The 18,364-nt window shown below is 40.9% G+C and overlaps 2 protein-coding genes across 12 annotated transcripts in view; one reads left to right on the top strand and one right to left on the bottom strand.

Annotated features, from left to right (window-relative positions):
• LOC135339631 (uncharacterized) overlaps window positions 1–18,364 on the bottom strand; it is a 39,676-nt gene that overhangs the window by 4,106 nt on the left and 17,206 nt on the right. For 8 of the 11 annotated variants that reach the window (XM_064535785.1, XM_064535786.1, XM_064535791.1 and 5 more), the window contains 11 exons: window positions 16,971–17,069; window positions 16,296–16,394; window positions 15,323–15,421; window positions 14,647–14,745; window positions 8,202–8,300; window positions 6,494–6,592; window positions 5,651–5,749; window positions 4,767–4,854; window positions 2,007–2,108; window positions 1,706–1,861; window positions 94–318 (listed from right to left, as the gene is read on the bottom strand). In XM_064535785.1, coding sequence (XP_064391855.1) covers window positions 94–318; window positions 1,706–1,861; window positions 2,007–2,108; window positions 4,767–4,854; window positions 5,651–5,749; window positions 6,494–6,592; window positions 8,202–8,300; window positions 14,647–14,745; window positions 15,323–15,421; window positions 16,296–16,394; window positions 16,971–17,069 — 1,264 coding nt within the window. The remainder of the gene's footprint in view (window positions 1–93; window positions 319–1,705; window positions 1,862–2,006; window positions 2,109–4,766; window positions 4,855–5,650; window positions 5,750–6,493; window positions 6,593–8,201; window positions 8,301–14,646; window positions 14,746–15,322; window positions 15,422–16,295; window positions 16,395–16,970; window positions 17,070–18,364) is intronic. The other 3 variants (XM_064535787.1, XM_064535795.1, XM_064535789.1) reach the window with 2 other exon arrangements.
• Window positions 10,956–12,475, top strand: LOC135339712 (uncharacterized). The gene is made up of 3 exons (XM_064535958.1): window positions 10,956–11,054; window positions 11,151–11,306; window positions 11,430–12,475. The coding sequence occupies exons 1-3, from the start codon at window positions 11,012–11,014 to the stop codon at window positions 12,473–12,475; spliced, it is 1,245 nt and encodes a 414-aa protein (XP_064392028.1). The 5' UTR covers window positions 10,956–11,011.

Genomic DNA, 18,364 nt, shown 5'->3' with positions numbered 1-18,364 from the left:
AATTTTAAGCCCACCCATGATTTCAAAGCAATAGTTCTACACAAACAGGAGGGGGGGGGGGTATTTTTAGGTTAGTGTGGTACATGTATTTACTTTCTTTAAGCCTTGTCTTGAGATTCCTTGCGTCCTCAATGTATCCTTTCTGAGCAAGCAATTGGTGAGCTTCTTCAAGAGTGATGCCTTGACCAGTAGCAATGAAGGTATCAATGTTCACTTCTGTTCCCTCGATAAGCTTCTGTAGAGCATCGATCTCATCTTGTGTTAGAGGTGCACGCTCTGACAGTTGAATAGCGGGTGTTTGTAGTTTGTTTAACAACCCTATGGAGTAAAAGCAGTTATAACAAATTCTGCAAGCTGCGCTGTGCTAATGCCTCTCGCTATGCTTTGCTCAATGGAATGTTATAGAAGAGGTAATTATAGTTTGCTTTTACGTTGATTTCAATTTTTGACAATGAATTCCACACAGTCAGAGCAACACAAGTCTATTTGATGGCTTGATAAATGGTCTTCAAGGATTTATAGAAGCAATGCATGCAGATCTACAATTAGTCCTCCACCAGCCTCGATTAAAATCGACCTAGCATTCAAATAGAAAACATTCGGGGCTGGTGCGCAAGACTAATCTACAATCAGGGTGTCATACAGGGGGGGGAAAGGGGGGATATACCCCCCTAGCTCCAATTTCCCCCCCCCTTTCAATTATGACTGAGTGTCCATAGCTGGGTATTGAAATAACAGTTGACCTTTTTTTAGCAACATTTTCTGGTTACTTTTCTCATTTCCCCCCTCTACTTCAAAATCCTGTATGACATGCACCCTGACAATGTAGTACAGCATTTCTTGTCAATATAATTAAAAAAGGGGGTGAATCTGCAATGACGTCAGAGTTCACGGCTGCTTCTGATAGTACTGTCACCGTAGGCATGCAGCTTTGCAGCTCTTACAAACAGCTAGCACTTAATTTAGTGCAAGGCTGACTCTTGAATAGAAAGTGTGTGCATGCGAACAATGATGAAAAGACTGCAACAGCCTTCAATGTGAGTCAAACTAGCCATAACCCGAGAAAGTAGATTTAGTTTGCTAATCCAGGAATCAAAAAGGAATGCGGCTAGAAGCCTATAGATGCTGTTAGTTTTCATTACATTGCAACTGTTGAGTAGTTACAGCTGGAATACACACACACACACACACACACACACACAGTGTATCCCTCGTGCGGCTACGCCTCGAGCATAATTATGCTGCACATACATGTACATGTAACGTATAACTGTATGTTCGTGGGTTGTAATACCATAAATAGCGGGATATTTTCATATGGTGGAAATTTTCGAATGTAGAGCATCATACGAAAATTAAAACTATAAAATTATTCTGTTTAATGTCTAAGCTGTACTAAGCTGTACGAATAATTAATTTTATACACGAAATATTTAATTGGGCATGCAGTTCTTATGAAAATTTGCACCAGCGAAAATTACTTGCTATACGGTATTTGCAGTTCAATGACAGGAAACCACACCCACTAAGAGCCTTGTATGTGAAATATTGTAAGTTTTAAGTTTTCATTATACTCTGCCCTCGAAAAACACGAAATTTTGCAGTTCACGAAAATTATAGGGTATAATTTACATGTAATTATTGCATGGTCTTATGAATACATAACATTTGCCTAATTTGTCAGCACTGCTCTCCTACTATATACCTTGAGGCTGCTGTTCGACTGGAGGACTCTGGTAGACAGTGCTCTGAATTGGAGCAGCGGATGGTGCCCCAAGAGACTGAAGATATTCGATGGTTTCAGTGTGACCCTTTTGTATTGCATAGTCAAGTGGAGTAGAACCTCCAGCATCAGTTGCACCTATACACATTAAATCAGTGATACAATTATAAATGCTAACTACATGTACATTATAATTAAATGGGATCTGAAATGATGATGCGTGCCTATAATTTAGCGCAGTAAAGTGACTATAATAGGTTAATAATAGAACTGTCGCACTCACTGGTGTCACAGTTGGCTGTCTCCACTAAGTATTCCACCACTTCTTTGTGCCCATTGTAGCAAGCACTGTGGAGGGGAGTCAGGCCAATACCGTCTCTTGCATCTGAATAAAAAATCGTTACATGATCACAGTATCAGAAATAGACAATGGGGGGAGGGGGGTGGAATAAATAAAAATCAATTAGAGAACTAAACTGCTAATTAAACGCTGATTTCAATGAAATGTTATACAGGGGGGGGAGAAAGAGGGATATCCCCATTTCCCCCCCCCCCCTTTCAATTATGACCGAGTGTCCATAGCTGGGTATTGAATTAACAGTTGACCTTTTTTTAGCAACATTTTCTGGTTACTTTTCTCATTTCCCCCCTCTACTTCAAAATCCTGTATGACACCCTGTATACCGTATAGCACGAAATTTTCGAGGCACTTATATTTCGTGGATTGGCAGCATTTCGTTGCATAATATTCGCTGCTTACCGGAAACCACGCTTTTAAATCTTTGCACGTTATAGCAGATAATCCTAATTACAGAACAATTTTAGTGGACTTTATTTCCGTGTCTAGTGGTGTAGCCAGAATTTTGGGAAAGGTTTAGGGCGCCTGATTATTAGCCGCGCAGCCCCAAAATGTTGGTGACCAGAAGCCACACCTCTTATTAATGACCATCATAAGTAACTTATCACAGTGTGGCCCAATCTCATAGAGAAGTCTAAGAAAAATTTGAACAGTGTCTAACTCAGATACTACAGTGCACAAAATAACAGTCGGACATCGGCCAATTTACGCACAAATAGCTTTATTTCCGAGCAAAGTAGCTTTTGTTTGGTTCATTGTCTGGTTCATTGTCTGCTCAAGTATTGGAAATACTATTGCGCATGCGCATTTATCCTCGTGGCAATTATTGCTATGTCAGCATAATTATTATTGTTATATCCCGTTGCTACGTTGTTGCCAAGTGCAATATGCAGCATAATGCACTGCTGAAAGTCATAATGCACTAACCACAAAACGCCCCTCTGGCAATTAGACAGACAATTAAATTAAAATTAAATTAATACGCATGAGAAATAATAAGTATCAAAGTATGTCCAGCCATGCAGGAATGAATGTTCAGCACTGCTGGAGTTTCTTCTTGCAACCATGCAGGTTTTAAAATTGTCCAAGATTCATTTTGTGCAAAAAGAATCTTCCTAGATCGACCTAGTCCTCGACCTCGTGATGCATGTCAATTCTGCTTCACCGTAGCACTAGAAGTGGCTCTTTTTGCTGGGGGCATGAGCTGTTTTGCAGCAGTGTAGAAGCGAGCTTTCTTGGCTTGGTTATGAGGCCGAGCGTAGACCAGCAGCTAATACATGTATTCACTGAGTAGTGGGGTGGGGCTGTTTCTTTGCAGCAGTAAGTGGGGCGGGGCTGTTTTGCAGCACCAGAAGTGGGGTGGGGCTGTTTTGCAGATTTCAGTTGGAACTCCAACAATTTTGTGTCAAGCCATTCGTCGGTCATGCCAATCTTATACGCTGCAGATACTGGCGTCTAGAAGAGAGAAGAGATGGAGCTGTGTCTAGAGTTGTCTTTTTTTGTGCTGTTTATATTGTGTTACTAGGACAGTGTTATGTTGCTATGCCCTCGGGATATAAACTAGTTATAACACGTGCACTCGGGCTGCATGGCATATATTGCACTCAGCCCTCGGGGCTGGCGCCCTCGTGCTTCAGTGCAATATATTCCATACATCCCTCGTGCCCGTGTTATAACTATAACTTATTGAAAACTGAACTAGCCACATATACATGTACTATACTGCTAGCCTATCAAGTAATAGTGAAAGGTCTAGTCCAGGATCCAATGGTTACTGATGGTGCTACCCCTTGTTCCTGTGGTGTAGAGAGAAGATTCATCCTCCTACAATAATAACCTGTATAAATTATAATCAGAATTTCAACATCATTCATCATTATACAGTACTAATGATGAGCCTGAACTCATGGTGAAGATGATTTGCTAGCTGATTGCTATATTTTTTTGAAACTTTTTTGTTTGTACAACTTTTCATAATCAAAAGATTCATTGTCTTTGCTGATTACATGTGAGAAAAATTTACGTGTCCTACCAATTTTAACTAATGGCCAACCAAAGTGTTGTTTGCTCGGACATATGGCTGAACATTTACAAATTCTTATTTTGTGCACTGTACTAGTGCGCATGTGCAAACCTTGCCCTCGATGTTTGACTACAATACAATTACTTGACAACAGAATACTAGGTATACGAAGTAAGTTGCAGGTATACCAAGTCACTATCCCATAGTATACCTGCTCTGAGGCACTTTTCCCACGTACTTCCCATGTAGATTTATTAACTATAGTGTCTATAAGCTCACAGTATAAATCGTTTTGCTTACCTACTAGCTAGCTAACTGCAGCAAGATCTGAAAGAGAAGGGAGTGCTCAGCTATAGCAGGGGATTTTGGATCAGGGGGGGGGAATTGGGTAAATTAAAAATGTAGGAGGGGCGAAGTCATCAGAATTATAGCAGTACAAATGAATCTGCCAGATCCTAGGGGGAGGCGAAACTGTGCCAAGGGGTGTGGGGACGAATTACCCCCCTTGCCCCCCCCAATGCAGTCCTGTATAGATAATCAGGTACATTTTGTGTACAATCTCAGTCTATCTCAGATATATAGAAAGGGGATGCTTGAGCACCATGAGCCCACCCCCTGGCTACACCCCTGACAAAGCATAGAATCTAAAAGTAGAAACTCACTGATGTGACAGTGGCCTTTCTTCACCAAGCACTCCACAACTTCACAGTGACCTTCGTCACAGGCTAGGTGCAATGCTGTCGACCCATCCTGTACAAAGACAAGTGGAGCAATGCTTATGAAATATGAAAGCACCGTGGGTGCTGATGCCTCGGTAGAGGTACCAAGCTACGCTCATTATGTCATGATGAACATTTTTGCATTAATTAACAAATTTTGCTGCATGCAGAATCCAGAATCACACTGACAGGGAAACTCAAAGAGTGGGTAATGATCGACCATGATCGTTGTTAAAAATGATGATGCCAAAAGTTTTAACTGTAAAATTAATGGAGCCTTGCAGCTCTCTCCTCATGCACTCTTGCAGCTACCAATAGCTAGCGTTCTAGTGCAGAGCTAACTACTAAGTAGAGTCGGTGAACAATTTTGCTACACACTCTTCTGCAATGCAAACAAGCAAAACTAGGCATAACTCGAGAACAAAGCATTATTTTGAAAATCCACAAATTAAAATCAAGTAAACATGACTAGAAGCCTATAGAAACTTTTACTTGCACTTTATTGATCCTTGAGCACCTGTAGCAGTCTACACGTGCACACACACACACACACACACACACACACACACACACACACACACACACACACAAACACACATGCACACACACAAACACACTACCGTATAGTTTGCGCATGCGCACCGAGGTATAACAATACTATATAACAGTGGTATATGAGCAATTACACCTCACCATCGGAAATAACTAATTCGCATAGAAGTGCACGTATACTGTGAATGATAGGGTAAGGATCATGTGTCTTAAAAAGCAAACGTACAGAAATAATGCTTATGAAAATATAACACTAAAGTGGTATTAAACCTCACCTTCTGTTGAATGTCAACCTGAGCTTTAGCCGCAATCAACACTTCAACTACCCTCAAGTGACCATTCTGAGCAGCTACAAACAGCGCTGTGGTTCCATCCTGTACAGAGTTAAGTGAGAAGTGATAATATCAGCACTGATTCTTTCACACCATACTATTGTCTTTCAAAAACTACGTACAGTGGCACAATAAATAATTCACAGAGAAGCGCAATGTGAATGATAGGTAAGGATCATGAGTCTTAAAAGCAAATGTACAGAGATAACGGTTTTGAGAATACAGTGGTATGTACAGAGTTTTAAGTGAGAAGTGATGAGCAGGTGAACACACACAAACACCAGCTCACAGACCAACTTTTATATAAGGTTACCCACGATACACCACCAGTAACATCATATACCCAGGGTGTCATACAGGGGGGGGGAAAGGGGGATATCCCCATTTCCCCCCCCCCTTTCAATTATGACTGAGTGTCCATAGCTGGGTATTGAATTAACAGTTAACCTTTTTTTAGCAACATTTTCTGGTTACTTTTCTCATTTCCCCCCTCTACTTTAAAATCCTGTATGACACCCTGTATACCGTATAGCATGAAATTTTCGAGGCACTTATATTTCGTGGATTGGCCTTTAAAAGCATTTCCTTGCACAATGTTCGCGGAATGACTGCTTACCGGAAACCACGCCTTTAAATCTTTGCACATTATACTAATTAAAGAACAATTTTAGTCGTGTAGGATTGCTAACCCACAAAATCCACGAAAATGTTGCGATATAATCACCAGGACATGGTGAGGTCTATGACTAGCTAATCTCTGAGATGTGTACAGCTAGATACACTCACCTCTTCTTGCATATCAACATTGGCTCCAGCATCGATTAGGAGCTCCACACACTTCAGGTGACCTTTGAAACTGGCCGCCAAGAGAGGGGACTCTCCCAACTGTATATGCAGTACATAAACAAGATGTTGTGAAACAAGTGTTTGCTAGTGTAAACAAAACATCCTTTTTTTAACCATAGAAGAGGTAGAAACAGAGTATGAGCACATATTTACGGTGTTTTGCTTTATCCATGTTTCGCCTACCAGAAGGAAAAATGTTACTATCATTCAAAGCTCCCATACGTGATTTTTAGGCCTGGGCTGAGTATCCACACCTTACTGTGCATCATATGGAAGCGTTGTGTATGTCATTAGAAGCTCATTTGAAGGCATGCAGTGTATTTTAGCTATATAATCGTTTCGGGTGTACTTTCTACAAAGAGAGGCTGTGATCACACTGCAAATTATCACTATATGGATTCCCTCTTTCTTAAGTAGCTGGGCATTGTATGCAAGTAAAAATCAACTACTATAGAATTGGCTTTAGGTTGGTCAGTAATAAATAATTTGCGTTCTGTTTAAAAACACCACATGGGAACTCCGGTGCATTAAGGACTGGGACCTTCAATTATTGCTGAATCTGCAAATTCTAAGACACGCCCACACGGTCGCCATGGTTTCCGCCCACGCATTCATTACTTCAACGTACCACTCCCTATTCATTGTGCAGTAAATCAGTTAGTTTAGAGAAGTGACTTATGCGGTGTTTAAAAAACACTCTCTAGTAAAGCTTGTGAGGCAATAGATAACTTCCATAAGCCTTCTTTAGCTGATCTATCCTTCTACTTTGTCAAAAAAATTGTTGATCGTGTCCCTGGGAAGCCTACTATCCAAGATGAGGCTGCTACATCAAACAACTTTCTCTTATTTCTCTGTTGCAAAGACCAGAAGGGGTAAGCGCAAGAGTGAGTTGTTAGCTTAGATAGAACTAAGTATAATGAGCAGCAGCAATAGCTAGTAGACTTAGTGTTTAAACGCCGCATTCTCAATAGAAAAGTGAAATAGTGCTTTGACAAAAAGGACCACCCCACTGATTAATTAGTGGGCGGGGCTTCATTTTAATATTTCTTAGATAATGGAAGCTAGTCATCATAAAAGTTTTACACAGATTGGTATACACAGTAAACAACAGCAGGTTGAAGTGCCTCTTATAAATGTCTTTTTTATGTTGGCCCCAGTCCTTAATGCACCTGAGAAAGTATCCACTCTCAAGTACTATAGGTTCACTCATTGACAGAGATGAGAGTATACACACAGAGAATTGGCTTTAGGTTGGTCAGTAGTAATTATTTCCGCATTAGTAAACGGCGTTTGATATACAGTAACAGATGGTTTAAAAACACCACATGGGAACGTATCCACTCTCAAGTACTAGGTTCACTCATTGACAGAGATAGAGTACACACAGAGAATGGAATCAGCTAGTACACTGTTATATCAAATGTAGGTTTGTATTCACTGTATCAGCACGGTGCGGATACAATGAATACAACAGAACGTGGTTACATCGATCTGTACACTATTGAATACTAGATAGATAGAATTTGCTGTCCAAGCTGCTTGCTTAAGTGGACTCACTAAGTAACTATTGCTTAATTACTACCCTGTGACTCTTCCACTAACCAACCATTGCTAACTAGTGCAAATGGTTCATGTAACCGTAACTTACCTTGGTCTGCGAGTTGACTGTAGCCTTGGCTGCTAAGAGGACCGTCACCACCTCATCATGTCCATTCCAACAGGCTATGTGGAGAGCTGTCATGTTGTTCTATAGTTAGGAGAAGACAATCTATAAATACACAGCACAGCACAGAAAGTATCCACTCTCAAGTACTCGGTTCACTCATTGACAGAGATGAGAGTATACACACAGAGAATTGGCTTTAGGTTGGTCAGTAATAATTATTTCCGCATTAGTAAACGGCGTTTGACATAACAGACGGTTTAAAAATACCACATGGGAAAGTATCAACTCTCAAGTACTAGGTTCACTCATTGACAGAGATAGAGTACACACAGAGAATGGAATCAGCTAGTACACTGTTATATCAAATGTAGGTTTGTATTCATTGTATCGGCACGGTGTTATTTACAACAGAACACCGTGCCGATACGATGAATACAACAGAACGTGGCTACATCGATCTGCACACTATTGAATACTAGATACCAAGAATTTGCTGCTTACTTAAGTGGACTCACTAAGTAACTCTTGCTTACTACCCTGTGACGAGTGTCGATAGCTGGGTATTGAATTAACAGTTGACCTTTTTTTTAGCAACCTTTTCTGGTTACTTTTCTCATTTCCCCCCTCTCTTCAAAATCCTGTATGACACCCTGTATATCGTATAGCACGAAGGCACTTATATTTCGTGGATTGGCCTTTAAAAGCATTTCCTTGCACAATGTTCGCGGAATGACTGCTTACCGGAAACCACACCTTTAAATCTTTGCACGTTATAGCAGATAATCCTAATTAAAGAACAATTTTTTTAGTGGACTTTATTTCCGTGTAGGATTGCTAACCCACGAAAATGTTGCGATATACGGTATATCACATCACCAGGACATGGTGAGGTCTATGACTAGCCAATCTCTGAGATGTGTACAGCAAGATACACTCACCTCTCTTTGTGTATCAACATTCATCCATGTCCATCCAGTAATGCCATCAACATACAGTAGCCCTCATATAAAAGTTCCCGTTGCGTTTCAGTTGCACGTAACGTTCCCGTTTTTACGGAGTCAGAAAACGCTAACTAAACGGTAGCGTATTATTCATAAACGCACCGTAATTACCTACACCGTTCTAGGAGAAAAAACGGGTGGAGTTTGCTGAGTTAGCAATAATAATTTTTATTTATTCTGTATGTACTAAGCAAGCTACAAATGTACTAACTTCTCTAGTGTAATCCAGGGGCATACAAATAGCACTGGGAATACTGCAGAACTTACATGCAAGGCTGGAAGAAGATGAGAAAGTTGGTAGTAGCAAGTCAACCGGATCTCTCAGTCTGGAATCTTAGATACAGCTACATTATATTATGATCTGATTGTACTATTACTTTTGTTGAACACTTCATTATAAATTATACACTATCGTATACAATGTCCTGTATCATTAAAACATCATGTCAAATAAAGAATAACAAATTCATGTACAGTGCTATAAATATAAATATAAATGTTCAAACTAAATGTCAGTAATTATTCTAACTAGATCTAGCTCGCCTTGACCTTGCTTCTTAGGGATTCTGTACTTGCTCCGTAGCTGTTTGTGAAGGATGAGGATTCTTTGTTTAGTAGAACAGTTCACCAGCTTGATTTCTTGGAACACTAGCCAGCTAGCTACGGAGCAAATCATGCAGCTACACGTGCGAACGTTATTTCAGAATTAAAACGGTTATTTCCGTACCGTATTAAATTTTAATGAGCTGGCTTCCGTTTTCATTCCGTTTCTACGCGAACCGTTGTACGCAAATTGAACGGTACGGAACGGGAACTTGTATATGAGGGCTACTGTATATGGGTCAAGTGTATGCATATATAGCTATCCCCTTATGTCGCATACCCATGGGTAACCTATAGCTACCACCATAATTATGCCTATGGGTCACTCAAGTAATGCTGTGTAGCTAGCACCATAGTATACATGGCATACCCATGGGTCACCCAATGGTGTATGGCGCACATAGCCCCTCTCCCAGAGTACCTATAGCACCGTAGTATACGTGGCATACCCGTGGGTCACCCAATGGTGTACAGCGCGCATATAGCCTTCTCCCAGAGTACCTATAGCACCGTAGTATACGTGGGATACCCATGGGTCACCCAATGGTGTACAGCGCGCATAGTCCTCTCCCAGAGTACCTATAGCACCGTAGTATACGTGGGATACCCATGGGTCACCCAATGGTGTACAGCGCGCATAGTCCTCTCCCAGAGTACCTATAGCACCGTAGTGTACGTGGCATACCCGTGGGTCACCCAATGGTGTACGGCGCGCATACACCCTCTCCCAGAGTACCTATAGCATCATAGTATACATGGCATACCCGTGGGTCACCCAAAGGTGTACGGCGCGCATACACCCTCTCATCCACACCTTACTGTGCATCATATGGAAGCATTGTGTATGTCATCAGAAGCTCATTTGAAGGCATGCAGTGTATTTTAGTTATATAATCGTTTCGGGTGTACAGTACTCATCAATAAAAAGTTCCCGTTCCGTTTGCGTAAAACGCACTGTTTGCGTTTAAACGCGCCCAAAAAAACGCAAAACGAACGCATTGAATTATACAAAACGCTTCCGTTTTAATAGTGCGGGGGCTAAATTGATGAGTAAGCGGTTTCTTATCGTTTGTTAGCTATACACAGTATCCATAGTAAATATGTAGCTAGGATTCAACGCGCAAGTGGACCTTCTTCTGCTTTGTCCAGCTAGTTCATTTGTATTGTGTTCCTCTCCTGTTACCTGGAATGGCCCTTAGAAAAGCTTTAAAGGATCTTCAACAGCAACAAAGTCAGTGAGCTGTGTGTGTAATGTTCATAGCTAGTCTAGTCTAGCATCAGACTGTGCTGTTGCATTTCTAAAAACTTTGTTAACCTACATGTACAGAGAAATTCTACCTTGTTGAGTGGGAATGTGATGGTTCTGTGACAACAGTAGAGGAGAAACACATTCAGTGTGGCAAGTCAGAGAGTGTGGTGTGCGGTGAGAGCTACCCAGTGAAGTATGGGAGAAAACTGATTAAAGCCCTTGTCCTTGCTATCGGTAAGTATTGTTGCATCACCCTAGCACCATTTATTTTATGTACTTAAGCTCGCAAACTAAAGTATTATTTATTGGTATCTTGCTTGCATTTTCCGATAATTAATAGGGCTTTTTATATTTTAGGCTCCAAGGATGAGATGAGGCATAAAGAGCTCGAATACGTTGGAGCCGACAACGACACACCACCACCACCAGCTTCACTACCACCACCAGCTTCACCACCACCATCAGCTTCACCATCACCACCAGCTTCACCATCACCACCAGCTTCACCATCAGCTTCACCACCACCAAAAAAGAAAAAAAAAGTTCCCTCCAAAAAGAAAAATTCTACTAAAAAGATCAAGGTGCAGGAACCCACTGGCTCTATACTTGTGGTAACTGATCCTCCTGTTATTGACCTCACAAATCTTACCACCCCTCTTTCCACTGAGCTTGACCCATTTCTGAGGCCGTTTCCAAAACAATTCAGGATAAAATCTCTTGACGGTGACTCCGGAAGTGAAGACATGTCAATCTGCAGTTATGAATCAACTGACCTTACACAGGCACGGTTGAATATCCATGATCTCCAAGAAAGGGTCGAATATCTTGAGCAGATGGTGCTAATGCAGCAAGAACAATTAAAGAGCACCATCCAATCTCACTCTATGTACAACTATGTACGTCAACCCCTGTATCAACCCCCGTATCAACCTCAGAGTCAACCCAGCACCTCAGGCATGCCCAACCAACAATACCAACCACTACCATCGCAAGATGCTGCTAGCGCAAAGCCAATGCCTCTTCGACCTAGCAAGACGGTTAACAATGCATTGCCATCTAGTGTAATAAAGAAGGACAATCTAGTTCCTGTCACTGTTATTCTGGGGAAAAATCGCCAACTGCAGGTAGAGAGCAAGGTAACAAACTTGGCCCAAAAACTTGCGAGACACTCATTCTTTGGCGACGAAGTTATGCGCCAATGTACCCCGAATGGTGCTAGGGACCTTCCAGCCTTACCAAGAGAAGAGGTTTTTCAGCTCAAATTGACAATTTTTGAGCTGTTTCCTACATATTGGGCAGCCCCTGCCACTTTTGAGGGCCTTTGGGCAGAGAGCGTTAGCTCCATTGAGCAGTCATGCAAACGGATTCGAAGCGCATACAAAAAGACCCTTTCTTATGAATAGTCCCCATGTACATGTATGTACATTTGTTATTGTATAATTATTTCTATTTATAGCTAATTATCACCTTGCTATAATAATTTCTATTTATAGTCTAATTATCACCTAATAATTAAAAGTTTATCATATCTTGCTCACTCTTCTACCAACATTTCACCTTGTTATTCTTATTGTTATGTTATTGTGAACCAGCTCTTCACTCTATCAACATTGGTGTTGTTAAGAGTGTATGCATTACAAAATCAATAGTATGGTAAGCTTCAGTGCACAAAGTCCTTGATCAGTATAGCCAGTTGCTGCTCCATTCATTTCAATGACCTTTGGCAGTACTTTTCTTAAGTGTCCTATATATTTGCGACACTTGTTCACCGTAACAGTCTCCCAAAAGGACAAGATTCCATCTATAAGTTCCTGTTTTGTTCTCGGCTTTATCTCCCGTCTTAGGAATTCTTTGGCTTCGTGCCAGAGATTTTCAATGGGGTTACAGTCGGGGCTTTCGGCAGGTGTCTTCCACCAGTTGATGTTATTCTCCTCCATGAACTGTCGAGCTAATCTGGACGTATGTTTAGGATCATTATCCTGCATGAATCGGTGGTTGGCTGGATAAACTGCCGTGATAAACGGCTTTAGGGTAGCATCAAGGATGGCCACAAACAATGGGGCATTCATTTTACCCTCAAAGATGCACACCCCAGTTCTTCCTCGCCAGCTAATGCCTGCCCAGACATGAACCTTTGTGGGGTGTTTTGCTCTGTGAATGTTTTTAATAATTATAATTAAAACACACTAATTAGATGCACTAATTTAATATGTACACAAATTAACAAAACTACTATTAATAACCTTGGCTTAGGTTTTGGTGCTTTTCCTATCTTCCGACAGCAGTGCCTCCTGTGTGATTCTAGTTGAATAGAAGTCTCATCAGACCAAATTACGTCCTCAAAGTTGGTATTTAGATTGGCTTTTGCCCAGTCGAGCCTCTTCAGTTTGTTGGCCTCTCGAATGAGCTGGCAGTACGCCGAGCCTCAAAAGGTCCACTCAAGTGTCGTCCTTGCTCTAAGAATGGTGGCCAGACTGATGTTAAAGCCTTTCAACTGCAGTAGAGCATAGAGCTGAATAGCTGTTGTCTCATCATCCAGCCTCATTTGACCATCTACAACTGCTTTCACTGCTGGTGTTATTTTGGTGGGCCTACCGCTGCCCTCTCTTCTTCCAATGGTCCCTGTTTCCTCAAAACGAGTCAGCATCTTAGATACTCCTCTCCTGCTTGTTTGTATCCCCTCCTCCCGTAGTTTCTTTGAGATTATATATGCTCTGTAGCCTAATCTACGATAGCAAAGTATCCTGTGCTTAGAATACTTGTTATAAACCATCGTCTTGCTCTTCAAGTTCTATTGACTCTACTCTCTGCTACGCGCGGGCTAAACTAGTTGTTAGTGTTGCTATAGCTAGCTTGTTTGCGGTTTCAATTGCTTCCGTTTTCTTACCGTTTAGTACTAATGAGCTAAACCACCCGTTCCAAATGCGTTTTTACGCGATCGTTTAAACGTGCGTTTTAAAAAACGGAACGGGAACTTTTTATTGATGGCTACTGTACTTTCTACAAAGAGAGGCTGTGATCACACTGCAAATTATCACTATGGATTCCCTCTTTCTTAAGTAGCTGGGCATTGTATGCAAGTAAAAATCAACTACTATAGAATTGGCTTTAGGTTGGTCAGTAATAAATAATTTGCGTTCTGTTTAAAAACACCACACGGTATTCGCCTCCAATATTCAATTGCTTTGCGAAAGCGGGAGCGAGGCTTCAATCCATACCTAAAATGGGTACTAGCGTAATGACCTTTGACCTGCCATTATTTCTTTGGACAAATACCAGTAGATAATAATTATTATGATACAATATATAAATTTATACAGCTATAAACAGCGCGGTTCCATCCTGTACAGAGTTAAGTGAGAAGTGATAATATCAGCACTGATTCTTTCACACCACTGATTCTTTCACACCATACTATTGTCTTTCAAAAACTACGTACAGTGGCACAATAAATAATTCACAGAGAAGCGCAATGTGAATGATAGGTAAGGATCATGAGTCTTAAAAGCAAATGTACAGAGATAACGGTTTTGAGAATACAATACTAACAGTGGTATGAGCAATTAAACCTCACCTTCTGTTGAATATCAACCTGAGCCTTAGCCGCAATCAACACTTCAACTACCCTCAAGTGACCATTCTGAGCAGCTACAAACAGCGCAGTGGTTCCATCCTGTACAGAGTCAAGTGACAAGTGATGAGCAGGTGAACACACACAAACACCAGCTCACAGACCAACTTTTATATAAGGTTACCCACGATACACCACCAGTAACATCATATACCCAGGGTGTCATACAGGGGGGGGAAAGGGGGATATCCCCATTTCCCCTCCCCTTTCAATTATGACTGAGTGTCCATAGCTGGGTATTGAATTAGCAGTTAACCTTTTTTTAGCAACATTTTCTGGTTACTTTTCTCATTTCCCCCCACTACTTCAAAATCCTGTAGGACACCCTGTATACCGTATAGCACGAACATTTCGAGGCACTTATATTTCGTGGATTGGCCTTTAAAAGCATTTCCTTGCACAATGTTCGCGGAATGACTGCTTACCGGAAACCACGCCTTTAAATCTTTGCACGTTATAGCAGATAATCCTAATTAAAGAACAATTTTTTAGTGGACTTTATTTCCGTGCAGGATTGCTAACCCACAAAATCCACAAAAACGTTGTGATATAATCACCAGGACATGGTGAGGTCTATGACTAGCTAATCTCTGAGATGTGTACAGCTAGATACACTCACCTCTTCTTGCATATCAACATTGGCTCCAGCATCGATTAGGAGCTCCACACACTTCAGGTGACCATCGAAACTGGCTGACCAGAGAGGGGACTGACCAGACTGTATATGCAGTACATAAACAAGATGTTGTGAAACAAGTGTTTGCTAGTGTAAACAAAACATCCTTTTTTTTAACCTTAGAAACAGAGTATGTGCACATATTTACGGTGTTTTGCTTTATCCTTGTTTCGCCTACCAGCAGGAAAAATTTTACTATTATTCAAAGCTCCCTTACGTGATTCTTAGGCAGTGTCCACACCTTACTGTGCATCATATGGAAGCGTTTGTGTATGTCATCAGAAGCTCATTTGAAGGCATGCAGTGTATTTTAGTTATATAATCGTTTCGGGTGTACCTACTACAAAGAGAGGCTGTGATCACACTGCAAATTATCACTATATGGATTCCCTCTTTCTTAAGTAGCTGGGCATTGTATGCAAGTAAAAATCAACTACTATAGAATTGGCTTTAGGTTGGTCAGTAATAAATAATTTGCGTCCTGTTTAAAAACATCACACGGTATTCGCCTCCAATATTCAATTGCTTTGCGAAAGCGGGAGCGAGGCTTCAATCCATACCTAAAATGGGTACTAGCGTAATGACCTTTGGCCTGCCATTATTTCTTTGGACAAATACCAGTAGATAATAATTATTATGATACAATATATAAATTTATACAGCTATAAACAGCGCGGTTCCATCCTGTACAGAGTTAAGTGAGAAGTGATAATATCAGCACTGATTCTTTCACACCACTGATTCTTTCACACCATACTATTGCCTTTCAAAAACTACGTACAGTGGCACAATAAATAATTCACAGAGAAGCGCAATGTGAATGATAGGTAAGGATCATGAGTCTTAAAAGCAAATGTACAGAGATAACGGTTTTGAGAATACAATACTAACAGTGGTATGAGCAATTAAACCTCACCTTCTGTTGAATATCAACCTGAGCCTTAGCCGCAATCAACACTTCAACTACCCTCAAGTGACCATTCTGAGCAGCTACAAACAGCGCAGTGGTTCCATCCTGTACAGAGTCAAGTGACAAGTGATGAGCAGGTGAACACACACAAACACCAGCTCACAGACCAACTTTTATATAAGGTTACCCACGATACACCACCAGTAACATCATATACCCAGGGTGTCATACAGGGGGGGAAAGGGGGATATCCCCATTTCCCCTCCCCTTTCAATTATGACTGAGTGTCCATAGCTGGGTATTGAATTAGCAGTTAACCTTTTTTTAGCAACATTTTCTGGTTACTTTTCTCATTTCCCCCCACTACTTCAAAATCCTGTAGGACACCCTGTATACCGTATAGCACGAACATTTCGAGGCACTTATATTTCGTGGATTGGCCTTTAAAAGCATTTCCTTGCACAATGTTCGCGGAATGACTGCTTACCGGAAACCACGCCTTTAAATCTTTGCACGTTATAGCAGATAATCCTAATTAAAGAACAATTTTTTAGTGGACTTTATTTCCGTGCAGGATTGCTAACCCACAAAATCCACAAAAACGTTGTGATATAATCACCAGGACATGGTGAGGTCTATGACTAGCTAATCTCTGAGATGTGTACAGCTAGATACACTCACCTCTTTCTGCATATCAACATTGGCTCCAGCATCGATTAGGAGCTCCACACACTTCAGGTGACCTTCGAAACTGGCTGACCAGAGAGGGGTCTCTCCCGACTGTATATGCAGTACATAAACAAGATGTTGTGAAACAAGTGTTTGCTAGTGTAAACAAAACATCCTTTTTTTAACCTTAGAAACAGAGTATGTGCACATATTTATGGTGTTTTGCTTTATCCTTGTTTCGCCTACCAGCAGGAAAAATGTTACTATTATTCAAAGCTCCCTTACGTGATTCTTAGGCCTGGGCTGAGTATCCACACCTTACTGTGCATCATATGGAAGCGTTGTGTATGTCATCAGAAGCTCATTTGAAGGCATGCAATGTATTTTAGTTATATAATCGTTTCGGGTGTACCTACTACAAAGAGAGGCTGTGATCACACTGCAAATTATCATTATGGATTCCCTCTTTAATTTCTTAAGTAGCTGGGCATTGTATGCAAGTAAAAATCAACTACTAGAATTGGCTTTAGGTTGGTCAGTAATAATAATAATTTGCATTAGAGCGGCGTTTGACATAACAGACTGTTTAACCCTTTAACCGCAATAGTGACTTTTTTTTGCGAAATTCTAATTCTGCGATACTTAAGAAGTAGCTTGAACTACGCACATCCCTGTATAGAGGAAGAGCTGTAGAATCACGTGCAATTTAGTCTAGAACTTTCCAAGCCACGTTGCTATGTTAAAATTTCATTAGCATCTTACCGCACGAAGTTTATAGCTATGGCTAGGTTGTTTACTTGTGCCGATGTGCTTGAACAGCTTGAGGACAGCAATGGCGATGTCTCCTCTGGTGATGACAGTGCCTATGAAGGAGAGGGGATAGTAGGATACCTCCCAAAGGCTACCAGCTTTATGCCAGACGCTGATGAACTGTCTGGGACTGAGGACATGCATGACATGGACCTAGACGCTAGAGCTATGGACCAGGACGGTGAAAGACCAGGAGAGGGCTCACTGTGTGACTCTGGCAAGTAGTATAGTATAGCTAGAATATCAGTAGTGTAAGTATAGTATAGCTAAAATAGAATTAGCAGTAATGAACAGTCTTTATGTGAGCTTGTAAATTTCATAGATCGTTCACTGATAGTAATACATGTACGTATTGTACTTCAAATTGATATTATCTTAGCACTGTTACATTTATATGATGTGAAAATCAAGCTTAGTCAAGCCTTTATACCATATGACAGGCTGATCCATAAAAAAAAATTTTTGGATTTTATCTCACCGCTGGCCGAGCATTTAAAATGATAAAAACGGGTGAGCGTAATAACCGTGGTTGTTATGGCAACACATGTTGCACCATTTTATTTCCTTGTTGTATGGGCATTCTATTGGTATATGGT

This window comes from Halichondria panicea, chromosome 8 (assembly GCF_963675165.1).
Source record: "Halichondria panicea chromosome 8, odHalPani1.1, whole genome shotgun sequence".
NCBI classification, from domain to species: domain Eukaryota; kingdom Metazoa; phylum Porifera; class Demospongiae; order Suberitida; family Halichondriidae; genus Halichondria; species Halichondria panicea.
Note: the sequence above shows the minus strand (reverse complement) of the source record. Positions and strands in the feature narration are given on the sequence as shown.